The 22,919-nt window shown below is 39.8% G+C and overlaps 2 protein-coding genes across 2 annotated transcripts in view; both read left to right on the top strand.

The window, feature by feature from the left end:
• Nucleotides 1–5,386: 5,386 nt before the first annotated feature.
• Nucleotides 5,387–15,240, top strand: LOC116504211 (ketosamine-3-kinase-like). The gene is made up of 6 exons (XM_032211095.1): nt 5,387–5,690; nt 7,995–8,146; nt 9,267–9,358; nt 9,793–9,869; nt 11,049–11,171; nt 12,615–15,240. The coding sequence occupies exons 1-6, from the start codon at nt 5,550–5,552 to the stop codon at nt 12,951–12,953; spliced, it is 924 nt and encodes a 307-aa protein (XP_032066986.1). The 5' UTR covers nt 5,387–5,549; the 3' UTR covers nt 12,954–15,240.
• Nucleotides 15,241–18,432: 3,192 nt separating this feature from the next.
• ELAC2 (elaC ribonuclease Z 2) overlaps nt 18,433–22,919 on the top strand; it is a 33,259-nt gene continuing 28,772 nt past the window's right edge. Inside the window, exons 1-2 of the mRNA XM_032211418.1 lie at nt 18,433–18,708; nt 20,877–20,927. Coding sequence (XP_032067309.1) covers nt 18,467–18,708; nt 20,877–20,927 — 293 coding nt within the window. The 5' untranslated portion in view covers nt 18,433–18,466. The remainder of the gene's footprint in view (nt 18,709–20,876; nt 20,928–22,919) is intronic.

Below are 22,919 nucleotides of genomic sequence, written 5' to 3'. Positions count from 1 at the left end.
TTTGCTCGTAGGACCGTTTTTCGCCCTCTGGAGCCTTCAGAAGGCTGAAGGTTCCAGAGGGTGAAAAATGGCCCTACGGACAAATGGGAAGTCACCATTCCCGAACTTCTGGGTTCCCTATAGGTCCCTTTTTCACCCTCCAGAGGGTGCCCAGGCTCCTAGAAAGCCTCTGGAGCCTGGGGAAAAACCATGCCAATAGTGGGTGAGTGGGTGGGTCACTGGATGTGCGCATGCGCACAGGGGGGTCGCGCACATAGCATTATGGGTGTAGCACACTGGCACACAACCCTCCCCCCAGTGCTCCTGCTTTTGGCACAGCAGCCAAAAAAGGTTTGCCATCATTGCATTAGGCTGATATAAAATGAACTGTAATGATGAATCAGGGCATTATAGGAGGGCCAGAGAGAAGAGTGCAGTAGTCAAAACATAAGGTAATGATCCAGCATTAATCAGTACTGCAGCCAGAACTGGTACAGGACTGAAGTACTTTCAACACAGTAAAGCAGATGTAATTCAATGAAGATGGGAATGAGAATGAAAAACAGTAAAAGACACCAAATCAGAGGTGGGATGGAACTGGTTTGCACTGGTTCAGGCGAACCAGGTAATGGTAATTGGCTGGCCATGCCCCAAACCAGTTCCCTAGTCGCCCATGCCATTGCTGGCATGGTTTTTTTGTCATTTTATAATGTTCTACGCATGCAAGAACAATTTACAGGCAACTGCACATGCACAAGCAGTGTGTGGTCAGCACATGCGCGAGCAAAGTAAACCAGCAGTAACGTCAGCAGCAACCCATCCCTCCACCAAATCTATACTATATATCAACAGGGTGAACAATAATGTCCATGAATATGGTAAGAGATTAAAAGGGAAAGGTGCTCCTGGATATAGACAGCATTAAAACTTCCAGATGAAATGTCAGACCAGAATAGAGAGATTACAGCTATAACTATTTTGAGTTTTGGATTCATGAGAAAATTCACTTACATAAATTAGCTGATATATTTTAACTGACCACTCAATTAACATTCATTCATTTAGCAACTGTTCAAAGTTACAGTGGCACTGAAACTGACATGATCATTTTTCACACTTATGTCCATTGCATCATCCTCACGGTCATGTGATCAAAATTGGCAATTTGCATGTATTTATGACAACTGCAATATCCTGGGGTCATGTGATCTACTTTTCTGTGCTTCTGACAAGCAAAGTCAATAGGAAGCCAGATTTCCTTAGCAACTGTGCTACTAACATAATAACTGTAGTGATTCATTTAACAACTGTGGCAAGAAAGGTCGTAAAATGGGGCAAAACTCACTTGTCTCACTTGCAACAAAAAATTGGGCTCAATTGTGGTAGTAAGTCAAGGATTACCTGTAGTCTAAAAAACTTATCTATATATTAAAAATAAGTATTGTTATACCGTGGAATAATACAAAGAAAAACACTTTTGAACAAGCTTCCATTAGAAATGAAAGAAAAATATTTCAAAAAGTGCCCCCGAGCTAGCCTTCAACGATACAGAAACACCAAAGAAAATACTAAAATATTGGAGAATAAACATATACCAAGAGGCATCTTAAGAGATACTTTTCTGTTTACTCATCTAAAACCAGCGAATTAAAGCCAGCAGATACCAATTACCTTTTCTTCAATTCTCAGCTGCTGTCTTTTTTTAAAGCTGGTATGTATATATTAACTAGTGAGTCACAAATAATTTCAGCCTAGGAAATCAGCTGTTGTACAGAAATAAACTCTAATTAAACAGCAGGTTGACCAATTAGGATATCTTTGGAACATTACTGTGCACTAGAAAGATATCCTTATTAGGAAAAGAGAAGGCAATGTACGAATATATTCCAAATAATAGTCTGAAGTTCAAAATACTGAGTTATTTATTTCATGAATTATGTAGATATCATATATGGCTGATAAAAAGCACACAGGTATGCTTATCCCTTATTATATTCTCTAAATATCTGAGAAATGTGGTTTGTATTACCTGATATTCTGTGGACTGCTCTTGATCATGTGCAGTTGCTATTAAATTCTTACCTATCCTCATACATCACAGTAGGTTTTTATAAGTTAATTTATTAAACATATGTGATGCAATACTATATTTCTTGCTTAGTCATTATTTAGAAAACACAATTACTTAACTTAGACACATGCAAATACAGGTAGTCCTTGACTTAACAATAGTTCACTTAGTGACCGTTCAAAGTTACAATGGCACGGAAAAAATAAACGTATGACCATTTCTCCCACTTATGATCATTGCAGCATCCCCATGGTCATGTGAGTAACATTCGGAAGCTTGACAACCAACTCAGTTATGAGGTTTGCAGTGTCCTGGGGTCATATGATCACCTTTTGCAAACTTCTGAAAAACAAAGTCAATGGGGAAATCTGATTCACTTAACAATCATTTTACTGATTTAACATCTGCAGTGATTCACTTAACAAATATGGAAAGAAAAGTCGTAAAATGGGGCAAAACTTACTTAACAAATTTCTCACTTAACAACATAAATTTTGGGCTCAATTGTGTTTGTAAGTTGTATAATGGCCATTCACTGTTCATGCTTGAGTTGTTGATAGTTGATTTCCAATTATCCAGAATTAGCCCGGAGCTACAGAAGAATTAGCATTTACCCTTGTCAATGATGCCATTTAGGCATAAACTTTATCTTAAGTTTATGTTTATTTATGTTTGTTTACTAATTTTCACATGACAATCTCTTCTGAATAATTACCAACACTCCAAAGATGTTGCCAGTATATAATGATATCAGCACACAAAAGGTGTGATGACCCACGGCAAGGCACGGAGGCAACACAGCCAGCTGATATTTCAAACTCCCCTTATTGCCCCAACTTTCCCCCCAAACGCTCGCACTTTTATGGCAAGTCCCAGAGCAAAGTGCTAATAAGGCAAGAAGTCCAACGAGGCAAAGGAACAAGGAAGCAACAAGATAAGTCCAGCGAATTGCAGATGTTGGCAACGGCATACGAAACTCCAGCAATTCAGCGCTTGTTCACGACAAGTGCCCCTCCCCACAGCGTCTCCTTAAGTTTCAGTCCCCAGATATGCCTTGTGAAAAGGGGTGGGGAGCTCTGCTCCTGAGTTGTCAGGTTGGCCTGCATTGCTCCCACCTGCTCTCCACTCTCCATGCTCGGCGATCAGGAGGGGGGGTTGTTGCTTGTTACCTGAGCTCCATCACTCCTCTCCACTGCCTGCCCTCTCTTCCCCCCTCTCTCAATCTTCCTGCCCCCATTCTTCCCTGCTGACAAGCCGTCCCAGGCCCGAGGGATCTGGGGCTGCCTTGTCCCGCTCCTCCCCACATTCCTCCGGAGCCAATGAGGCTGCACCCTTGACCTCTGTAGGCTCCCACTCTGGCTCGTCCTCCATGCACTCAGGCTACAACGGAGGAATGACAAAGGGCCTTTTTTTACTTGCACCTAACCCTACCCTGGCTTTCTACACTGATTTACTCTTGTCCCAAGACCATGAGACAAACAGACTTAAATTGTCCTTGGTTATATTAGTGTTAGAGGAGTTATTTTCCTTATTTCAATATCATACAAAATCTGTTAGACCTTCTTTGATAGGGAGGTAGGTGACTTCAATGACAAGAGAAAGGAAATAGAGACATGACTGATGTTTCAATGTGACCATCCAATTTCATACTGGCCACTACATCTCTCAGCCATTGCTGAAATGATATGAAGCCTGTTGTCATCATTGCACTGGTTGTGTTCTCAGCTTAACCTGAACCACAAACTATCCAAGAGCAATTTGCACTGGTATGTTGTATAAACAATAGTCTGTATATTACTTTGTGGTTAGATGTGTCATGCAAATTGGGTTAACCATGGAAAAATGTCATTCAATCAGAGTCAACGAACTGTTACAAATTCAAGTTTCTTTGTCCTTTTCAGTAAGATTTTTTTTTAAATCAATTTTTGATTCAATAAGTTATTGTGTTTTGGTTTCTTTCGTGTTCTGTATAGAAAGAGCTATAGAGTAAGGAGTTTAAATACAGTTGGAGGCTGGAGCCTATATATCTGATGGACTTTTATCCACAGAGAGAAGGAAAAGTACTGGTTAGAGAACATGAAAAAGATTTTTTTTTGGTAAAAGTCTTTAGAAAACTATTTACAGTATTTATTCCACACATTGAACACTAAGGGTTGTGTTATTGTTTTGGAAAGCAGTATTGTCACTAAACAACTTTAGCATTTAAAACAACTCTTAAACGCATTAAGTTCCTTGCATGTATATTTTCAGTGATTTAAAGAAATCCAAAACTTCTTCTGTATTTAATTTCTTGCAACAAATGTATACAAAGATAGGTTTGTATAAACTGGTGTTTCTTAAGCTTTCTTAAGAGCCGAGGTGGCGCAGTAGTTAGGATGCAGTACTGAAGGCCACTTTAGCTGACTGTTATCTGCAGTTCAGCAGTTCTAATCTCACCGGCTCAAGGTTGACTCAGCCTTCCATCCTTCCGAGGTGGGTGAAATGAGGACCCAGACTGTGGGGGCAATATGCTGACTCTGTAAACCGCTTAGAGAGGGCTGAAAGCCCTATGAAGCGGTATATAAGTCTAACTGCTATTGCGGTATATAAGTCTAACTGCTATTGCTATCTAACTGCTATTTTCCTCTCAGGACCCTTTCTCACTTTTTAAAATTATGGATGACCCCAAAAGAGCTTTTGTTCATATGGGTTATATTTATTGATATTTACCATATTAAAAGTTAAAATCAACACATTTGCTGCCTTTACTGCTTCTCATGATGGTTTGATGGGATTTTAATATTGTATTATTTTTCAGCATAGGCTGGCAAATAATATTGATAGCGCAGACCCTGAGAGATACTTGGAGACCTTTTGGGGTCCTAATATTACACTTAAGAAACACTGGTATAAATAATTTCAATAATGTAGACTAGTAGGGCAAAACCAAAATTTAAATCTGTTGTTGTGAATACAGAAGGGGTGTGCTGGCATACTCCAAATTACAAGGGAAAACTGACTTCACACAACACACCAAAAAAACCCTAGTGGTTCAGACTTGATTCACATGCAAAATCAAAGAAATCTTGTTAGAGATTAGCTGATATTAGCATGATGTGTGTGTGTGTGTAACCACTTATAATCTCCAAAGATGCTCCCCAGTGAAATTACCCGTGGCTTCTGGCTTTACGTCAAGATTCTGGCTTCTTCCGAATTATAATTATCCAAGCTGGGTTCCTAGTGCGAATGCAGACAAGGAGCAAACAGTTCAGGGCCGGCTTTCCTTTCATTGCAGCGATGTAGGGAGCCGCTGGATCCTTCGGGGGCGCTGCCTTCTCCCGAGCCTGCTTTTCCTCTTCCGGGCGCTCAGCATCGCCGTTGCGCTTCAGTTGGAGGGAGGGGAGGGGTGCGGGTGGCTCGGCTAGCGCAGGAGGGGCGAAGTTTGTGGCTCCCGGGTGTCTCGGGAACCGCAGAGGAGCGCTGGGTTGGTGTGTGGCCCGCTTTTCCAGGACCTCCTGCGATGGAGGCGGCTTTGCGGCGAGAACTTGGCACCTCGGTGCTGCGGCCTGCAGGATACTTGGGGGGAGGCTGCATCAGCCAGGGCGAGAGTTTCCACACGGACACCGGGCAGGTCTACGTGAAGCGCAATGGCAAGGCCGAGGTGGGAGGACACAAACGGGGGTAGGGCGGGAATCTTAGGCTGGAAAAAGGAGCGTCTGTTCCCAGGTGGTTTATTGGTTGGCTGTGAGGTTTTCTACGAAGGCTGCTTCTGAATGCACCTGCACCAAGCGAGGCTTTTCCTTGCAACGGGGAGAACGCGAGGGGTGTGTGTGTTGTTGTTATTGTATGGTTTTGAAAGCTTAAGCTATGGGAAGAGCACCACAGAGAGGCATTCTTCTGAGGTTAGATAGACAGACAGTGTTGGAAGGGGCCTTGTAGGTCATCTAGTCTAACCCCCCTCCCAAGCAGGAGGCCTTACACCATTTCTGACAGATGGCAGTCCAGTCTCTTTTTGAAAGCTTCCAGTGATGAAGCTCCCACAACTTCTGAAGACAAGCTGTTCCATTGATTGATTGCTCACTGTCAGAAAGTTTCTCCTTATTTCCAGGTTGAACTTCTCGTTGTTCAGTTTCCAAAAATAGCCAGTTGGTAGCATCAACAGACAGAACATTTTTTTTTTAAAAAAGTGTTGCTGTTAAGAAGCAGAGTTAGGATTTATGGAACTCTAGGCCACTGTCTCGGTTATTCAGATTTGTGCAGCTTAGATGCAGCCCTAAGATAAGTGCTGTTGAATAGTAGGACTTTGAGAAAAATGGTTAGCTGTAGGAACTATAAACTCATCAAATACCATTACATGGACAGAGGAAGCAAGGACATTATACAGTACGTCCTGGGAGTAGTGGCCACTGTGAAGATTTCCCAGCTGCAGAAATGCAAAAGTTGGGACATTTGAATTTCAATTAGTATACGTGTTAAGCTAGAGATGGATTACAGTAGTATGTTTCTGGGCTTGTAGTTCACAGATCTACAGATGACATGGGTCATTTGAACTAGTAGATTAGCCTAAAGATTTAGTTGCTGCCTGTCAGATTTCATGCCTCATGAACTCAGTCCTTTTTTGTACTTACCTTACATAGGTTTCTTTTTGTTTCATACTATTATTTCTGTCTTTGCTTCTTTTTCTCCTTCTTCCCAGGCAGCTGTTATATTTCCTAACCCATCCTGTTTTCTTTTCCTTTTTTTCTGGAAAGGAAGAGCGGAATATGTGTATGTAGCTTGCATGTATCTGTGTGTAAGTGGTTTGCATGTGCAAAGGGAATCAGTTAATTTTATAAATAGGATACTTCCTTTTATAATGAATAGTTATTCCAGTCCTGTGTAAATTATTTATTATTTCCTTATTTTTTTAGTGTAACTTCTGGCATTTATTTATGCAACCCTTTGAGTCAGTTTTTGACTCTTGTTGACTGTAGTCACTAGGCAGTCAGACAAAGTTTTCAGAAGTGCCTTGCTATTGTCTTCTTCCTGAGGTCACTCAGTTGGCTTTGTACCTAAGGCAGGACTAGAAATCACCGCCTCCTGGTTTCTAGCTTGGTGCCTTAATCATATACCAAACTAGTTCTTTATAGCATCAGACATTGATGTTTGCATATATGCATTCACACACATACACATGCACATATACACCGAGAGTTATACAAGTATATCTACAAGTGTACAGAGTAAATATACAAGTATACAAGTAAATATACAAGTATAATTCTTGCACCATTAGTAAGATGGGGAGGAATCTCTAGCTGTATTTTTTTGTTGAAGCTGCCCTCCCAAGATTTTCAAGGCATTACACAACTTTTGTCTGTGTTTATTTTGTCCACTTTTACTTTTGTAAGGGATCCTCTTAAATTTAAAATATATTTTCTTTTGGCTTATAGGGGAAGGAATAGAATGTGAGTAGAAAACATTCTTGCATGATAGTCCTGAGGAATTGGGAATACAGTAGATCTCCCTACTGTGTATCATCTATTGAGTAAAATCTGATCATGATATCATTTAATAAAAGCGAATCATTGGGGAATAATTTAATGAAGTTCCTACACTTGTAGATTAGCATATAAAATGAAATAATATAACAAAAAAAATAAAAGGTCAGGTTGCATGAATGAAATAACATGAGAAATTTAAGCTTTGAAGATGTGAAGGATAGCATGTTTAAAACCTGCAGGATCATCATTAGTAACTATGTCATCCTTTTTTTAAAGGATTGTTTACTTTTTTGTAGCTTTTGGATTATTTTTTCAACTTGAAGTCCCACACACTGAACAAGGATGGCATTTATATTTGTTCTGAATAAAATAAGTAATTTGTGAGGAAGTTACTGTTATTTTTTTTTAATGTAGACCATTGAAAATGGTTACTATTCAATACAGGAAAAATATTTTAATATTTTTTTTCTTATATTTAATAGGCCAGAAGAATGTTTGATGGAGAAATGGCAAGTTTAGCTGCTATTCTGCAAACACAAACTGTGAAAGTTCCTAAACCTATCAAAGTTATTGATTTGCCAGAAGGTGGTGCTTTATTTGTGATGGAACACTTGGACATGAGAGGCCTCAATAGGTAAAGTTATGAGGACAAAAATGTATGATATTTTAAAAATAAGATAGTACTAAATCAGTTTTAGACTGTGCTTGTATGACTCTGTGAGTCACAGATTAGACTCCTACAATTTAATTTACCTTGAGACAGATCTATCTCTGTAAAATTTCAGTTCATTGTGGAAACAAACAACATTGGGTTAATTGGTTAAACCAAGGCTAAGTTAAACTTGGGAGTACTGTATACAGCCTCAGTTCAGTAGTTAACTGAAAAGTAATCAAATATTGAACATGTTCTAGATTCTCAGGAGGTTTTCATATTAGAATAAAGAACAAATAAGGGGCAGAGAAGTGTGACTGCTGAAGTCATATAGCCTGAGCTTTGGCAATTCACTGATTGGAAGGCCAGCAGCCCTGAGTCACTGATTGCTAGAGTTGATCCATTGAAGTTTGTGAAATCTGACCTAAAAGAGAGCAATATTAAGGAACCAGAATATATGGGGTGGTCTGTACCCAGGTTACAGTGGGGCAAAAAAGTATTTAGTCAGCCACCAATACAGGTAATGAGTGGAGGACAGAGGAGCCTCTTAAAGAAGACGTTACAGGTCTGTGAGAGCCAGAAATCTTACTTGTTTGTAGGTGACCAAATACTTATTTTTCACCATAATTTGCAAACAAATTCTTTCCAAATCTGACAATGTGATTGTCTGGATTTGTTTTCTCATTTTGTCTCTCATAGTTGAGGTCTACCTATGATGTCAATTACAGGCCTTTCTCATCTTTTTAAGTGGGAGAACTTGCACAATTGGTGGCTGACTAAATACTTTTTGCCCCACTGTATATAAGCATTTTTAAAGCTTTTACATAGTAGAGAAAATATTCATAAAATAATATTACTAGTTTGAGTGCCCTGTTATTAAAAATCAAAATATATCACATTTTATTAAAAATATTGAAAACTACTAACTATTATAATCAAAATTTGAAGCAACACTATGATCAGATTAAGATACAAATCTTCAGTGTAAGATCCAACAAGCAGGTTATTAACAATACCCATTGTCATTTCAGCCAAAGCCAATTTTTTGTTCAGTTGTTAATTTGACATTTGCTGATAAGAATAATTTGTTTTGACCTTTTAGGCATGCAGAAAAACTTGGGATTCAGCTGGCTGATCTTCATCTTCATAATCAAAAGCTTGGAGAAACGTTGAAGAAAGATGCAAACACTATTGGTAAATGGTTTAGCTGTTTTGAGAATTTCTAAGGCCCAGAAATTTATTGTATATCAAATTGTTAATGCTTCTAACAGCTTTGCTTTACCTCCTACAAAACCTGTTTGTATAGCCCTAGAAAATTCCTCTTATTTGAATAGAAAGATGGTCAATAGCAACAAGGTTGTTCTTTGTCAATAGGATTTTCATAAGAGCCATCTTCAATATTGGATATCTTATTTCATTGTTAAAATGAATGATGGAAATTGAAGAGCAATAGTTATATAATTCTTGAGATACAAAAATATGTAGCCTGAACTCACATATATAATCTCAGTTATTCCTGCATCTATTTAGAAGATTTAGATTAAGTTAGAACAGCAAAATAATCCAGTGTTCAGGGTACCTATCTATTGTAGCAGTAAACTACCAGTATATCTTTTTTTCCATTCAAGGTAAAAGTCAGATGGATACTCAGTTTGTGGAAGAGTTTGGGTTTCATTCTGTCACTTGTTGTGGTTATCTTCCACAGGTAGGCTTTCATTGATTGTTTTATGCTTTGCAAAATCATGTGTTACTCTTCAGACATACTTATTTCTTTGCAAATCGTTAAAGCAGCCCTGCCTTTTTCAATGATTGTGTGACTACTTCTGCAGCTGCTGCATAAACATGAAAAGGGAATATTTGGTTCAATGAGTTGCAGAGAAGAGCAGTGTTCACACCCTCACTTACACTTGAGCACCTAGTTAAAGTGATGCATAGCACTAAAATATGCACATTTTAGGCAGGCGTGGCACTTTTATTCCAAACAAGAAAAAGTGCTTCTGAGTGGTATCGGTCTACATAGCACACTTGTGAAACCTTTAAAAAGCTATCTTTTCTTAGGTGCACATGGTAGTTCTGTGATGCTAGGAAAATATGTTTGAGTTGGGGAGGTGCTGAGCATTCACCCACTCTTTTTCCAGCATCGCTTCTCAACATGGTTGGCTGTTATATGAGCACAGAAAAGAAATGTAGAATTTTTTTTTTTGAAAGATGTACTGACAGGTATGCTACTGTGCCCTGCCCACTTTGAAGCAGTGCATATTTTGTTTGTGAATGAATAATTTAAGAGATGATTTAGGGAAGTACGATTTGGTATAAAGAATACAATACATAATTAGTATCATCAATATATTGTCTGATCCCCATTTTGTGGGAGCGGAAGGGCAGATGTCATTGCTGCTGCTTCCCTGAAAAATAGATGTACTTTGCAATTAAGCGGATGATAATAGCAATAAGCAATAGAGTCCAAAACGTGATTTCAATGTGATGCTACTGTGCCAGGATTTTCTCTAAAAACAGTATTTTGGCATAGAGCTGATCATCATCTTGAAATTAGATGCTACTTAAGATGTTTAGATGCTACTTAAGATGTTACTTACCAATGCAGCTCAATGTCAACAATCCAAAATCTTAGGAAATGATTATTTAAAATATTAGGAATTACTGGCATGGTATGTAGGAGAAGAAATGATTTCTTCTTGAAATTTATTCCCCAAAACGTTCTCAAATTGGGGAGATAGATTCATATTCATTGATTAGTATTACAAATGCTACAAATGTATGAACCTTGCAAAAATGTGATTAAAATACACAATGTAGTGGAAATGATTATTTTCATTTGATGGACAAGCATAGCAAAGACAACAACAAAAACCTTTACTTGCAGATTAATGACTGGCAACAAGACTGGGTAAATTTCTTTGCTAGGCAACGAATTCAGCCTCAGATGGATTTGATTGAGAAGAATTCAGGAGACAGAGAAGCAAGAGAGCTTTGGGCTCAACTCCAGGTAGTGATCTCTATGGAAATTCGAAATGGCATACTCATTATACCGTACTTGCAAAGCAATGTAATTTCCATGCTACTCTACTGGTGTGAAGCAGTGGGTCTTCCAATCAAATTGATTAATGAGAGCGGCATCCATCCTCTGTGCTTTGAAAGCCACAAAAAAAAAACAAAAAAAAAACAAGCGGCGGGCGACGCCAGCAGCGGAGATGTCCTGGCCCTACAGAGTTAGCCGAGGGCATCGTGAGCCTGCGAGTCACATTAGCGAGGAGCAGAAAAGCCGCTCGCGCAACCCCTCTCTCTAGCCATGCAGAGCCCTATTCACTCACCTAGGGGCATTCCGAAGGCGCTGTGCCGCGGAGGGCGGCGAACAGGCGCGTGCGTTGCTTGGTGCCTTCTGGGTACCGCTAGATCTGTCAGCGGCGCTGTGCCCGGCTGGAAAGGGGGGTTGCCGGGCGGTTGCTCATGAGCGTGGCTACCTCATGGCTGTTGTGTTGCTGCTGTGACAGCGCAGCACAGCCATTCGACCCTGAGGCTATGCCCGGCTCTTCGGGAGCCCGGTCGCAAGGGAGCAGCCGCCTGGCAATCCAAAAACCATAAGCCCTCCCCTTTAATAAGCCCAATGCCATATTTCGTGGGTCAAAAATATATAAGACCCTGTCATATTTTCGGGGAAACACTATGTGTGTGTGTGTGTGTGTGTGTGTATGTATATGTATGTATATATATATAGATATATATGTATATGTATGCATGCAATCATGCATACATACATACATATACACGTGTATGTGTGTGTATAAAGAATTTTGTAGTAAACCAATAAAAAGCTGCTACTGCATTAATAATATTATATAAATAAGAAAGAAAATGTTTGGTCCTACAGTGTTCTTGCTGTGACTTTTATACATATTAAATTTAAAAATTCAAGTTCTTCTGCCATTTTAAGTGACATACAGACAAGAGTCACCCACATGAAAAGTCAGAAACTCAAGTTGCTTGTTTGGATCTTAGCATGTTTTGTGAACATACTTAGTCTGGGTTGCAAATCATAATTGTGTGAACTTAGCTGATCGAAATTTAATAAATCCTGGTTAGAAGATTATAGCATGCTATGTGAATGCAATCCAAGTCTATTTATTCTTAGTGATTCTGGAGCAGGACTTTGGTGTGCAATTCTCTACCTTATTTACTAGGTTTTAAGGGCAGTTGACCTTTGATTTTTAAACCCTCTTATCTGTTCTTAATGCTATATCCATTGTTTTGTCAAAGAAAATTCAATACAAACAGTTAAACTAATGTGCTTTTTTAATGGTACAATTAGGAGTACTGCAATTATCTTGACTAGTGCCCCCCCCCCCAAGGTACTGTAAATGTTAAATGACTACTTAGATAACAGATTATTTCCTCCAGCCAGGCTTATTGTTTGTTTCTCTTTCTTTTCTAGGTGAAGATACCCAGTTTGTTTGGTGACCTGAAAATAATTCCTGCTCTCTTACATGGGGATCTGTGGGGAGGAAATGTAGCTGAAGATGATTCTGGGCCTATTATCTTTGATCCTGCCTCTTTCTATGGTCACTCTGAGTATGAGTTGGCAATTGCTGGGATGTTTGGTGGTTTCAGTGGTTCATTTTATTCTGCTTACCATGGTAAAATCCCCAAAGCACCAGGCTTTGATAAACGGCTCAAGCTTTACCAACTATTTCACTACATGAACCATTGGAATCATTTTGGTGGAAGCTACAGAGGGTCATCTATAAATATTATGAAAAACCTGGTGAAATGATTTATTGTGAAATTGTATTATCTCTGTTTGGAAAAATACATGGGTTTTCAGCTGCAGTGATCTGTGATACTTAATTTATTAAGAGTTATACCCAGTCTTTCATCCAGGAGCCCCAGGTGGTACACGTAGCTCTGCTTCCAGTTTTTACCCAGGAGAGAGACAGAGAGAGAAAGATAATGATCACCTAGAAGTCACCCAGTGAGTGTCCATGGGTAAATTTCCTCATCCCACTCCAACATCTTAATTATTATATTCCACTCGCTTGGTATCCTGGTAACTACAGTTTTATTAAAGAGCTGTCTAAGGAGGAAATAATCCAAGATTTGCATGAAAGCCTTTTTGCTGTTAAGATGACACCATTGAATTGATTTAGTAGGTTGCAGTAGAGAAACAATAGTTTAGATACATGTTTTGCCAGCAAGGTGGAAGGGGAACAAACCAACAATAATGATAAAGACACAATCTGAGGTCTTAATGATCTTTTTTTTCATAGTACGGTACATATGAATATATTGGGGATTTTCTTACTTGCTATGAAACTACGATTACTCTCAGTATTTATAATATTACTTGTATTTCAGTATTATCATAGCTGCATTTGCATTAGATGCATGTACTGAGCTAAAATTGGAATACATAGGATGCTGCCTAGTTGACTTTTGTTCTTTCTACCGTGAATGTTATTAAGCATGGCTCTGGTTGTCAAAATTCAGGACTCTGCCTGAATCTTCTAAGCACACTACAATTTGCATGATGATCTGGTTTGTCTTCCTTCAGTAAGGCTCCAGCGGGTGTATGTTCCTAACTACCTAAAAAACTTGACCTAATCTTGTACTGTACAATGTACATTCATGGATTAAGTTTATTTATAGGCAGCTGTATCCATTTCAGAGTTACTTTCTTATGGCTGGTTGGTGGAATTATTTCTCTTTGAAGCCATTGAACTAGGCTGGCACTGTAGGCCCCAGAAATTCTAGCCAGCCTTTGTTGCTTTGGCTGATAAATTTTGGGATTGTATGCAAGGCTGAGGTTAAAATAGGGTGTCAGTGATTTTTTCGGCTTGTTTTGAACTGCTTTGAGTATTGATTAAAAACGAAGCAATTTTTGCGCTGATAAAATGCTAAATACTACTTAAAATGAATATGATAGGTTTAGACCTTAGATTATGAGGAAGGAATATTTGATTGACCTTCTCCTTCCACATATATACATATCTTCCCCCATTTTAATACTTTGGTTGACTATAGTATCTTGCAACCAGTTAGGCTCATAATACTATTTTTCCAGAGGGTGTTTTTGATTCACTACTGCTGAGCTAAAATATATGGTTATTTTCCATCCCCTCCCTATCAGATATAATTTTTTCTGCTAGAAAAAAATCATTTGTTGATTTTATCTGTCACTTATAGTATAAAATCTAACTAAAGTAGCAAAAATAATTCTAATCCAGATTGTGATAGTATATTAATTCTATTGAATCTTTTAGTAAAAGTATGTTGCTTCTACCTTAGGCAGGCAAAGGCTTACTTTTCTGGGTGGTTAATTAGATAATTAATTTTAGCTATAATTATGTGTCCAGCATGACCTTCCTTGGTGTGGATTGTTTAACAGGGGAGATTAGAAAGAGAAGGGAAAGTTTTATTACTGCATTAATAATTTCCCTTAGCATGAATCTGCTACCACTTGTTTCTAGTGTGCAGCAGCAGGAATGCTGAATCAGTATATCTAATACTTGAAAAAGTATACTGGAAATACCCAATATGATTTACAACAATTGTGAAGTGCTGATGAAGAGTTTTCTAGAGAATAGTAAATGGATCCAGAAACACTTAAACATTTGAAAACAAAATAATATGTAGTTCTGGATGAAAGGATATATATATATGAAAACATTATTTTTTAGAAATCATACCAAAAGATTGTATTTAATATACTGCAGAATATATATTCCTGTGGCAAACAATTAAAATATGGGTTTTGCTCTTTCAGATGTTGCTTTTTAGGTGGCTTCTCAATTTCCAGGTAGGTACCGATAGAGAGGCATCATTAATAGAATGTATGCTCATACAGACCCTTGGAATGTTTTTGATGCTTTTGAATTAACATTATTTGGCTTTACATTATGGAAAAAAATATTACACTAATTTTTAAAAATTCCAATTGTCTTTGTTATTCCCTGCTTTCTCATTTTGCATAACAATCCCACTAGTTTTCTGAGTTTAAAGAAGAGGTTGCTATTTGTCATCCTTTGTAATTGTTCAAATAAAATATATTCCTGAGCATTTCACTTTTTTTTTCCTGTTTGGTGTTATAAATTCACCGTGATCCATTTTATTACATTATTTGAATAATTACACAACCTAGAATAATTCAAATTGTACCCACTTGTATGTTGTAGGCATTAATAAGCCAGACTTATCTCTCCAATTCTTTTCAACCTTTTAATTTAATATTTGTGATTATAATATTGTGAATTTTTTGACATTATCATGGGGAATTCTACCTTAATGGTTTGTAACTTTAAAAACCCCTAATGTTCCCTTTAAACTTTTTTATTATAATATGAAATAATTCAGTAAAAGAAGAGTAATCTTTATTATGCAAATAGCTGAACATTTACAAAAAAAGTCCAACATGGTTACTTTTGACTTGAGCAAACTTAAACAAAAATGAATTAGTAAAAAGTTAAAAGCAAGAGCTAAATCTCTTGACAATGCTTAAAGATTATTCTAAACTATTATAATGGAAATTTATTATAAATGCTAAAAAAATGCTACAAAAATATTCTGCTGAAGTTTAGGTTTAGTTTTAGTTTTATTTATATGCTGCCCTATTCCCAGCGGGACTCAGGGCGGCTCACAAACCCAAGGGGGGAAGGGAAACACAAAAACTACAAATACAAGCATTTAAAAATAACCAACAGACACACAAATCGAGAGGGGAAGGGAACTCATCAACCCCAGGCCTGCCGACACAGCCAGGTTTTAACGGCTTTTCGGAAGGCCTGGAGAGATGTCAGGGTCCGAATCTCTGCGGGGAGTTTGTTCCAAAGGGCCGGAGCTGCCACAGAGAAGGGCCTCCCCCGGGTAGTAGCCAGATGGCATTGGCTGGTAGACGGAACCCGGAGGAGGCCAACCCTGTGTGATCTAATGGGTCTTTGGGAGGTAATTGGCAGCAGGCGATCTCTCAAGTACCCAGGTCCAATACCATGAAGGGCTTTATAAGTGATGACTAGCACCTTGAAGTGTATCCGGAAGTAATGATAGACACAAACCTGCTCCATGACAAGCAGCCAAGGAGCACTGCAGAATAAAGAGCCTTTCATAAGTGCTCCAAACAGTTGCTCCTCAAGAAGGGACTGCAAGATAGTGGTCACTGGCGGATTTACAGCTCTGGGAGATGAGGAAATAGCCAGTTAGTTCAATCTGTGCTTGGTACCTTTGAAACAACACTTAAATCCACATATTTCCTTTTCTAATCAGTTTCAGTAGTTGCATATTAACTGCTTTTCAGCAATTTAGGAACCTTTGGATTGACAAGTGTTACAGCACTGGGTGAGTTTCCTTCAATCCTTAGTGAAAGAAGTTTTAAATATAAATTTAAGGACTTAAAATGGTTTTCCCCAGAATAAACAGCAAAAGGTGATTGAAAAGTTTGATTTTAGAAAGTGACAAATGAACTAAACGTCCGGGTAAAATTGAAATAAGATTTTGAAAGAATTCTGAAGAAGTTCCAATGAAAAATGCTTTAAAAAGTTCTTACAAAATAGTAAGTTAAGACTTTAAAAAATGTAGAAAAAAGGGAATTTATAATTAGGGGAGAACAGTCAAATTCACAATTACAAAATGAAGCAAAATATTTTAACTTTGGCTATATTGAGATATTTTTGAACAATGGCCCAGAAATTAATTTTAATAGTATCTGCCTCTATAGATAGACTGTCATTAAAATACGTCTTCTACTTACAACCATTTGTTTAGTGACTGTTCAAAGTTACACTGAAAAGGTGACTTATGGCAGCTTTTCACACTTATGACCATTGTAGCATGCCCATGGTCATGTGATCTGGCATGCATTTATAATTATTGCAGTGTCCCAGGTTGCAGTGTCATGTGTTCAACTTTTGCAACCTTGTGACAACAAAGTCAATGGGAAAATCAGATTCACTTAACAATTGTGTTACTAAAAGTGATTCACTTAACAACTATGGCAAGAAAGATCATAAAATGATGCAAAACTCACTTAACAACTGTTTTGCTTAGCAACAGTAATTTTGGACTGAGTTGTGATTGCTGAGGACTATATCATGTTATGATTGAAAATATATTTAAAAATCTTGGGCTACAAGAATGGGATAGAAAAAGATATTACACTGGATAAGAGCTGTGGTGGTGCAGTGGTTAGAATGCAGTACTGCAGGCTACTTCTGTTGACTGCTGGCTGACAGCAGTTTGGCAGTTTGAGTCTCACCAGCTGAAGCTTGACTCAGCCTTCCATCTTCCTGAGGTCAAATGAGAAGCCAGATTGTTGGGGGCAATATGCTGACTCCGTAAACTGCTTACAGAGGGCTGTAAAGTACTGTGAAGTGGTATATACTGTAAGTCTTAAGTGCTATTGCTATATTAAAAAAAATACAGTTCCTTATGGGACTAAGTCTAGATTAATCCTAGAATGAAGTGTTCTCAGCCCCAGGGTTCATTGGAAAGTCAGATAAGAAGCAGAGTAAAAGTGACATGAGAGTTTCTTCTACACTTCTTAAATTATGCTTTTTATGATAGAAATAACATTGGAATCAGGTATTTTCTACTCTTTAGTAACAATAAAAAGATTATCAAGAATAAGCATGAGGAACAATAGATAGAGTTAGGATAAATGCTTTACTTTTGTGTTTTGTATGTTACAAAAAAAAAACAACACCCATATATGAATAAAGCAATCCTCACTTTTGTACTTTGCTCTGTATCATTAAAAAAACAACCTGTTATATTGGAGTCATGTGTGATAGGGATAACACCTTTTGATTAATGAGTGCAAAGAATGCAAAAACAAAAACAAAATCCTACCCCTTTGCTCTTTGTTCAGTATCTGATTGCATATTTGGCCAAGTCACAAAGTCACGTTGCGCATTATTTAAGGCAGGAGTCCCTAAACCTGGCACCTTTAAGACTTGTGGACTTCAACTCCCAGAATTCCCCTGCCAGCATAGCTGCGAGTTGAAGTCCACAAGTCTTAAAGGTGCCAACTTTCTGTTCTGAAGAGACGCACGAAAACGAGCCGCCGCTCTGAAATGCTTTGCCGTCTCTATGGTCGTACAACATAGCTGGGAACGTAGAAATGAAACCGGAAAGCTCACCTCAACTCCTAACTCTATGATCAGTTTCTGTCCTGTGATTGGCGGCCGGGGGTGGGGGGTGGGGAGAGGAGAGAGAGCGCTTCGCTCTAAAGTAGGATTGGTCCCGGCTTCAGTCACGTGGGGAGATTAGCAAGGAAGCGTGTGCCGGTCTCCGGGCTGGATGCGGCGCCCTTCTCTCAGCTACATGTGGAGGCATCTGCTGGGAGTGACGGCCAGAGCCATGTCCGGAGGGGGAGCCCGTCTTCAGCGTCCCCCCAAGGATCCGCTGCGGCACCTTCGCACGCGGGAGAAGCGCCACGGGGCCATCGACCGCAAGGGCCCCAACACCGTTTACCTGCAGGTGGTAGGGGGAGGATCGCGAGACATGGGAGCGGCGGTCTACGTCTTCTCCGAGTACAACCGGTTAGTCTCCGCCTGATGCTCGCCCTTCCTTCCTTCCCGGTTCCCTTGGGACACATGCTAGGGGCGTTGAAATTTCCTCCTTTCTGTTCGCTGCCGTACACATGGTCCTCGACTTACAGCAGTTCGTTTAGGGACCGTTCAAAGTTACAGCGGCACTGATAAAAAGTGACTCGATTACCGTTTCTCAGAGTTACGACCTTTGCAGCATCCCCACACGATCCTGTGATCAAAATTCAGACGCTTGACAACTGGTTCATATTCATGACCACTGCAGTGTTCAAGAGTCATGTGATCACTTTTGGGGACCTGACAAGCAAAGTCAATGGGGGTAACCAGATTCACTTAACAACTGGGTTAGTAACTTACCAAGTGCAATGATTTACTTAGCAATTGTGGCAAGAAAATGAGGCAAAACTCACTTGACAAATGTCTCACTTAACAACAGAAATTTTGGGCTCAATTGTGGACGTAGGTCGAGGATTATGTGTAATGCATTGTATTCCATTCTGTTAATGATGGTGTAATAATCTGCAGAACTTATTATCTTTTTGCTAGGAAGCATATCCTAGTGCACGTGTGTGAGACTAGCGTTCTTTAAATGATGGCAGAAAACTCGTTTGGCATTAAATGTATCTTTGAAAAACTACTTTATAATACCATATTATTTTATGTATTTATTTGTATCCCACCTTTATTATTTTTGCAAAAAACTCAAGGTGGCGAACATATCCAACACACCTTTGCCTTTCTATTTTCCCCACAACCACCATCACCCTTTGAGGTGAGTTGGACTGAAAGGGAGTGACTGGTGCAAGGTCACCCAGCTGGCTTTCATGGCTAATGGGGAGTTGAACTCAAGATCTCCTGCTTTATGTTGAAGGAAAAGCAGCTTGTCGGGAAAAAGATATCCTCAATTAGTAAAGAACAATCATATTTTCCTTTTTTTCCCTAGAAAGCCTCCACAAAAGTGAGCTAGTTTGTAAGACTGTACATAGAGAAAAGAGAATTCATCTTACTTAGCACTCTTTCTAAGCAACACTCAGACACTTAGTATATTTCCTAGTGAAAAAGAAAGTTGTTATAGAAGCTGTTGGGTTTCCTTTTACTTGCTCTTATTATTTTGTTCATAATAGAGCCAGTTTGATATAATAGTAATGTTCCTGAACTAGAAAGTAAGATACTGTGGATTCTGGTCCTCTCTTAGGCATAAAAGCTTGGATGATGTGGTTGGAGAATTAGACCTTAGCCATCCAAAGAGAGCAAGTACAGGTTGGCTGATTTTTTCAAGGATAAACATAAGTGCTTACTCATCTTTCCTTTGAATGATGTGATAACTGGACTAGTTTGTTCCTGTTCTCACCATCTGTTCATTCAGAGAGGATGAAATGGCTGCTTCTTTGATAACTGGGTTTATATCTTTATATCTTATATAAACACGGAAGAAAATACCCTAAGAAGTCATACACTGATATTTTCTCTCTAGCAAGGCAGTATTCCTTGCTTTGGTTCCTGAGCTGGTAAAAGAGGAGAATGGGTAGGAGCACCTCCTAGTTATTCTTCCTTGTTCACTCTCTTCTTTATCTCTTCCAGAACTGGCTAACTTTAACAAAAGTGCTAATGCTTACTTCTTTTTTCTCAAATATGTTTTGAAGAGAATTCAAGAGATAGCTATTTATGTTACTTTTTTGCTTTACCAAATACACTTTCCATCTCTAAATATACAGCAACTTTAAGTGTTTTTTCACCAATATCTATTTGGTGTCACTTCTAATTAAGTCTTTGTTCATTTGACCCATAATCCCATTATTACTAGATAGAGTCCTTCTAAGAAGGTGAATATTGCAGAGAAAAATCAAGCATAACTATCCTACACTTCCCTTTAATATTTTTAATTGTTTACTCTGTTCAGGAACAGTAGAAGTTGGTATATGGTTGAGACTTCCCAACATTTTAACAACTCTGAGTATGTCCCTAATACACTATAGGGGGAAATCTATGCTAGTCCTAAAATGGCACAAAATAATTTTCTCTTCTATGGATTTATAAAAGAAAGCAACCCCTTTCAATTCTTGTTAAACTTATGCCAACTATATCTTAGTGGTTTCAGATGCTCTCATTGTGCTATTCGAGGTAAGGTTATCCTAATTCTAATTATTCTTCCGTTTCAGATATCTTTTTAATTGTGGAGAAGGAATACAGCGCCTTATGCAAGAGCACAAGTAAGTGAACCAAAAATAGAGTAAATAGACGGAAGTGTGTTAAATATCTTCAAATCATTCGTTGATATGAGCAGTACAGATAGTGGAGTGAGAAAGAGAACCCGAGGCAACAAAGTGAAGTGCCTCAAAGGTGTGGTTAACTGGGATCAAAATAGGAGACAAAATAGGAATGCCACCTTGAATTATTATATGATTGCAGGTACCACCTACAGCTTCTGTTATTAAATCCCAGCAATGCTGTTGGGAATTGTAGTCAGTGCTGTTTCAATGTGTGGAAGAATAAAAAAGTGCCCCAGTTGATGCTTTAACTCAGAAAGCATATAAGATTAATTTTAGTTGGCAGGGAGAAAAGAGGCATATTAAGTTCATTCTTTATAATTATGCATCAAATGTTTTACCCTTTGTATTGCAGTAATGAGTAGCCATTAATAGGCAGGGAACAAAATCATGCAGTATTTAAAACATTGCTATATGCTTAATTTACAAATCAACTTTGAACCTACAACCATGATCTAGTGCTGAGCCTCAGCAAAAAGGATTTATAAAGTTATAAAAAATGTATTACTGAGACCTGGCTGGGCCCAGAGGGAGGAGTCCCCCTTGTAGAACTGTGCCCAGAAGGATTTCAGGTGCTACATCAGCCGAGAGCCCAGGGAAGGGGTGGGGGTGTGGCCGTTGTTATCCGGGAGTCGTTAGTTCCTCGTAGGGTCCCTGCTCCGGAGATTGTCGGGTGTGAGTCCTTGCTGTTAAAGTTGGACCTCAAGGGTCAAGTGGGTTTGCTGCTAACGTACCTGCCTCCCAACAGCGTTGCAGCAGCCCTCCCCTCGCTCCTCGAGTCGGTAGCCGAGCTGGCAATTGAGTTCCCTAGGTTGATGGTCCTGGGGGACTTTAATTTGCCGTCGCTCGGTGAAAACTCTGATGGGGCGCAGGAGTTCATGGCTTCCATGACAGCCATGGGCTTGGCTCAAGTAATCCGAGGCCCAACCCATTCAGCGGGACACATGCTTGACCTCGTATTTCTCTCGGAGCAGTGGATGTGTGATCTTGGTCTGAGGGGGAGTGACATCATACCCCTGTCGTGGTCAGACCATTGCCTACTGAGGCTCGACTTCCGGAGGCCAAACCCCCACTGTAGGGAGGAGGAACCGACCAGGTGGTTCCGCCCCAGGCGTCTTATGGAGCCAGCAAGGTTCCAGACAGAGCTTGGGGTTATTCCTGACACTTTCGCCCACAGTCCGGCAGAGACTCTGGCTGCTGCGTGGCACTTGGCAGCGTCAGAGGCCCTCGACCGGATTGCGCCACTGCGGCCCCTCCGAGGCGGCGGATCCCGGAGACCCCCTTGGTTCACCGAGGAGCTCCGGGAGATGAAGCGCCGGAGGAGATGCCTAGAGCACCGTTGGAGGTCCGATAAGTCCGCATCGAACCGAGCAATGGTAACCACCTGCACCAGGGAATATACTAGGGCACTTAGGGCAGCTAAAAGATCACACATAGCCTCCCTGGTCGCATCCGCTGAGTCCCGTCCAGCCGCCCTGTTTAGGATAACCCGCTCCCTATTGAACAAAAGGGAGACGGGGGAACCCTTGCAGGGCAGAGCTGAAGAATATGCCCAATTCTTAGCGGACAAAATTGCTCGGTTTCGGACGGACTTGGACTCCACACCTGCAGTTCCAGCCGAGGCACAGGGGGACCAAGTAGAACAGCTCTGGGTTGAGTTTCAGGAGGTTACCCCCGGGGATGTGGACAAGGCCATGAGAGCTGTGAGTTCCTCCACCTGTGTCCTGGATCCGTGTCCCTCATGGCTGGTTTCTAACTGCAGTGAGGTGACACGAGGCTGGATCCAGGCGGTTGTAACCGCCTCCCTTCGGGAGGGGAACTTCCCCGCCGCACTGAAAGCGGCGGTGGTGAGACCCCTCCTGAAGAAACCATCCTTGGATCCAGCTGTCCTTAACAACTATCGCCCGGTCTCCAACCTCCCCTTTCTGGGGAAGG

This window comes from Thamnophis elegans, chromosome 2, assembly GCF_009769535.1.
Source record: "Thamnophis elegans isolate rThaEle1 chromosome 2, rThaEle1.pri, whole genome shotgun sequence".
In the NCBI taxonomy this organism is placed as follows: Eukaryota; Metazoa; Chordata; class Lepidosauria; order Squamata; family Colubridae; genus Thamnophis; species Thamnophis elegans.
The sequence above is the reverse complement of the archived record's forward strand: the minus strand, read 5'-3'. Positions and strand labels throughout refer to the sequence as shown.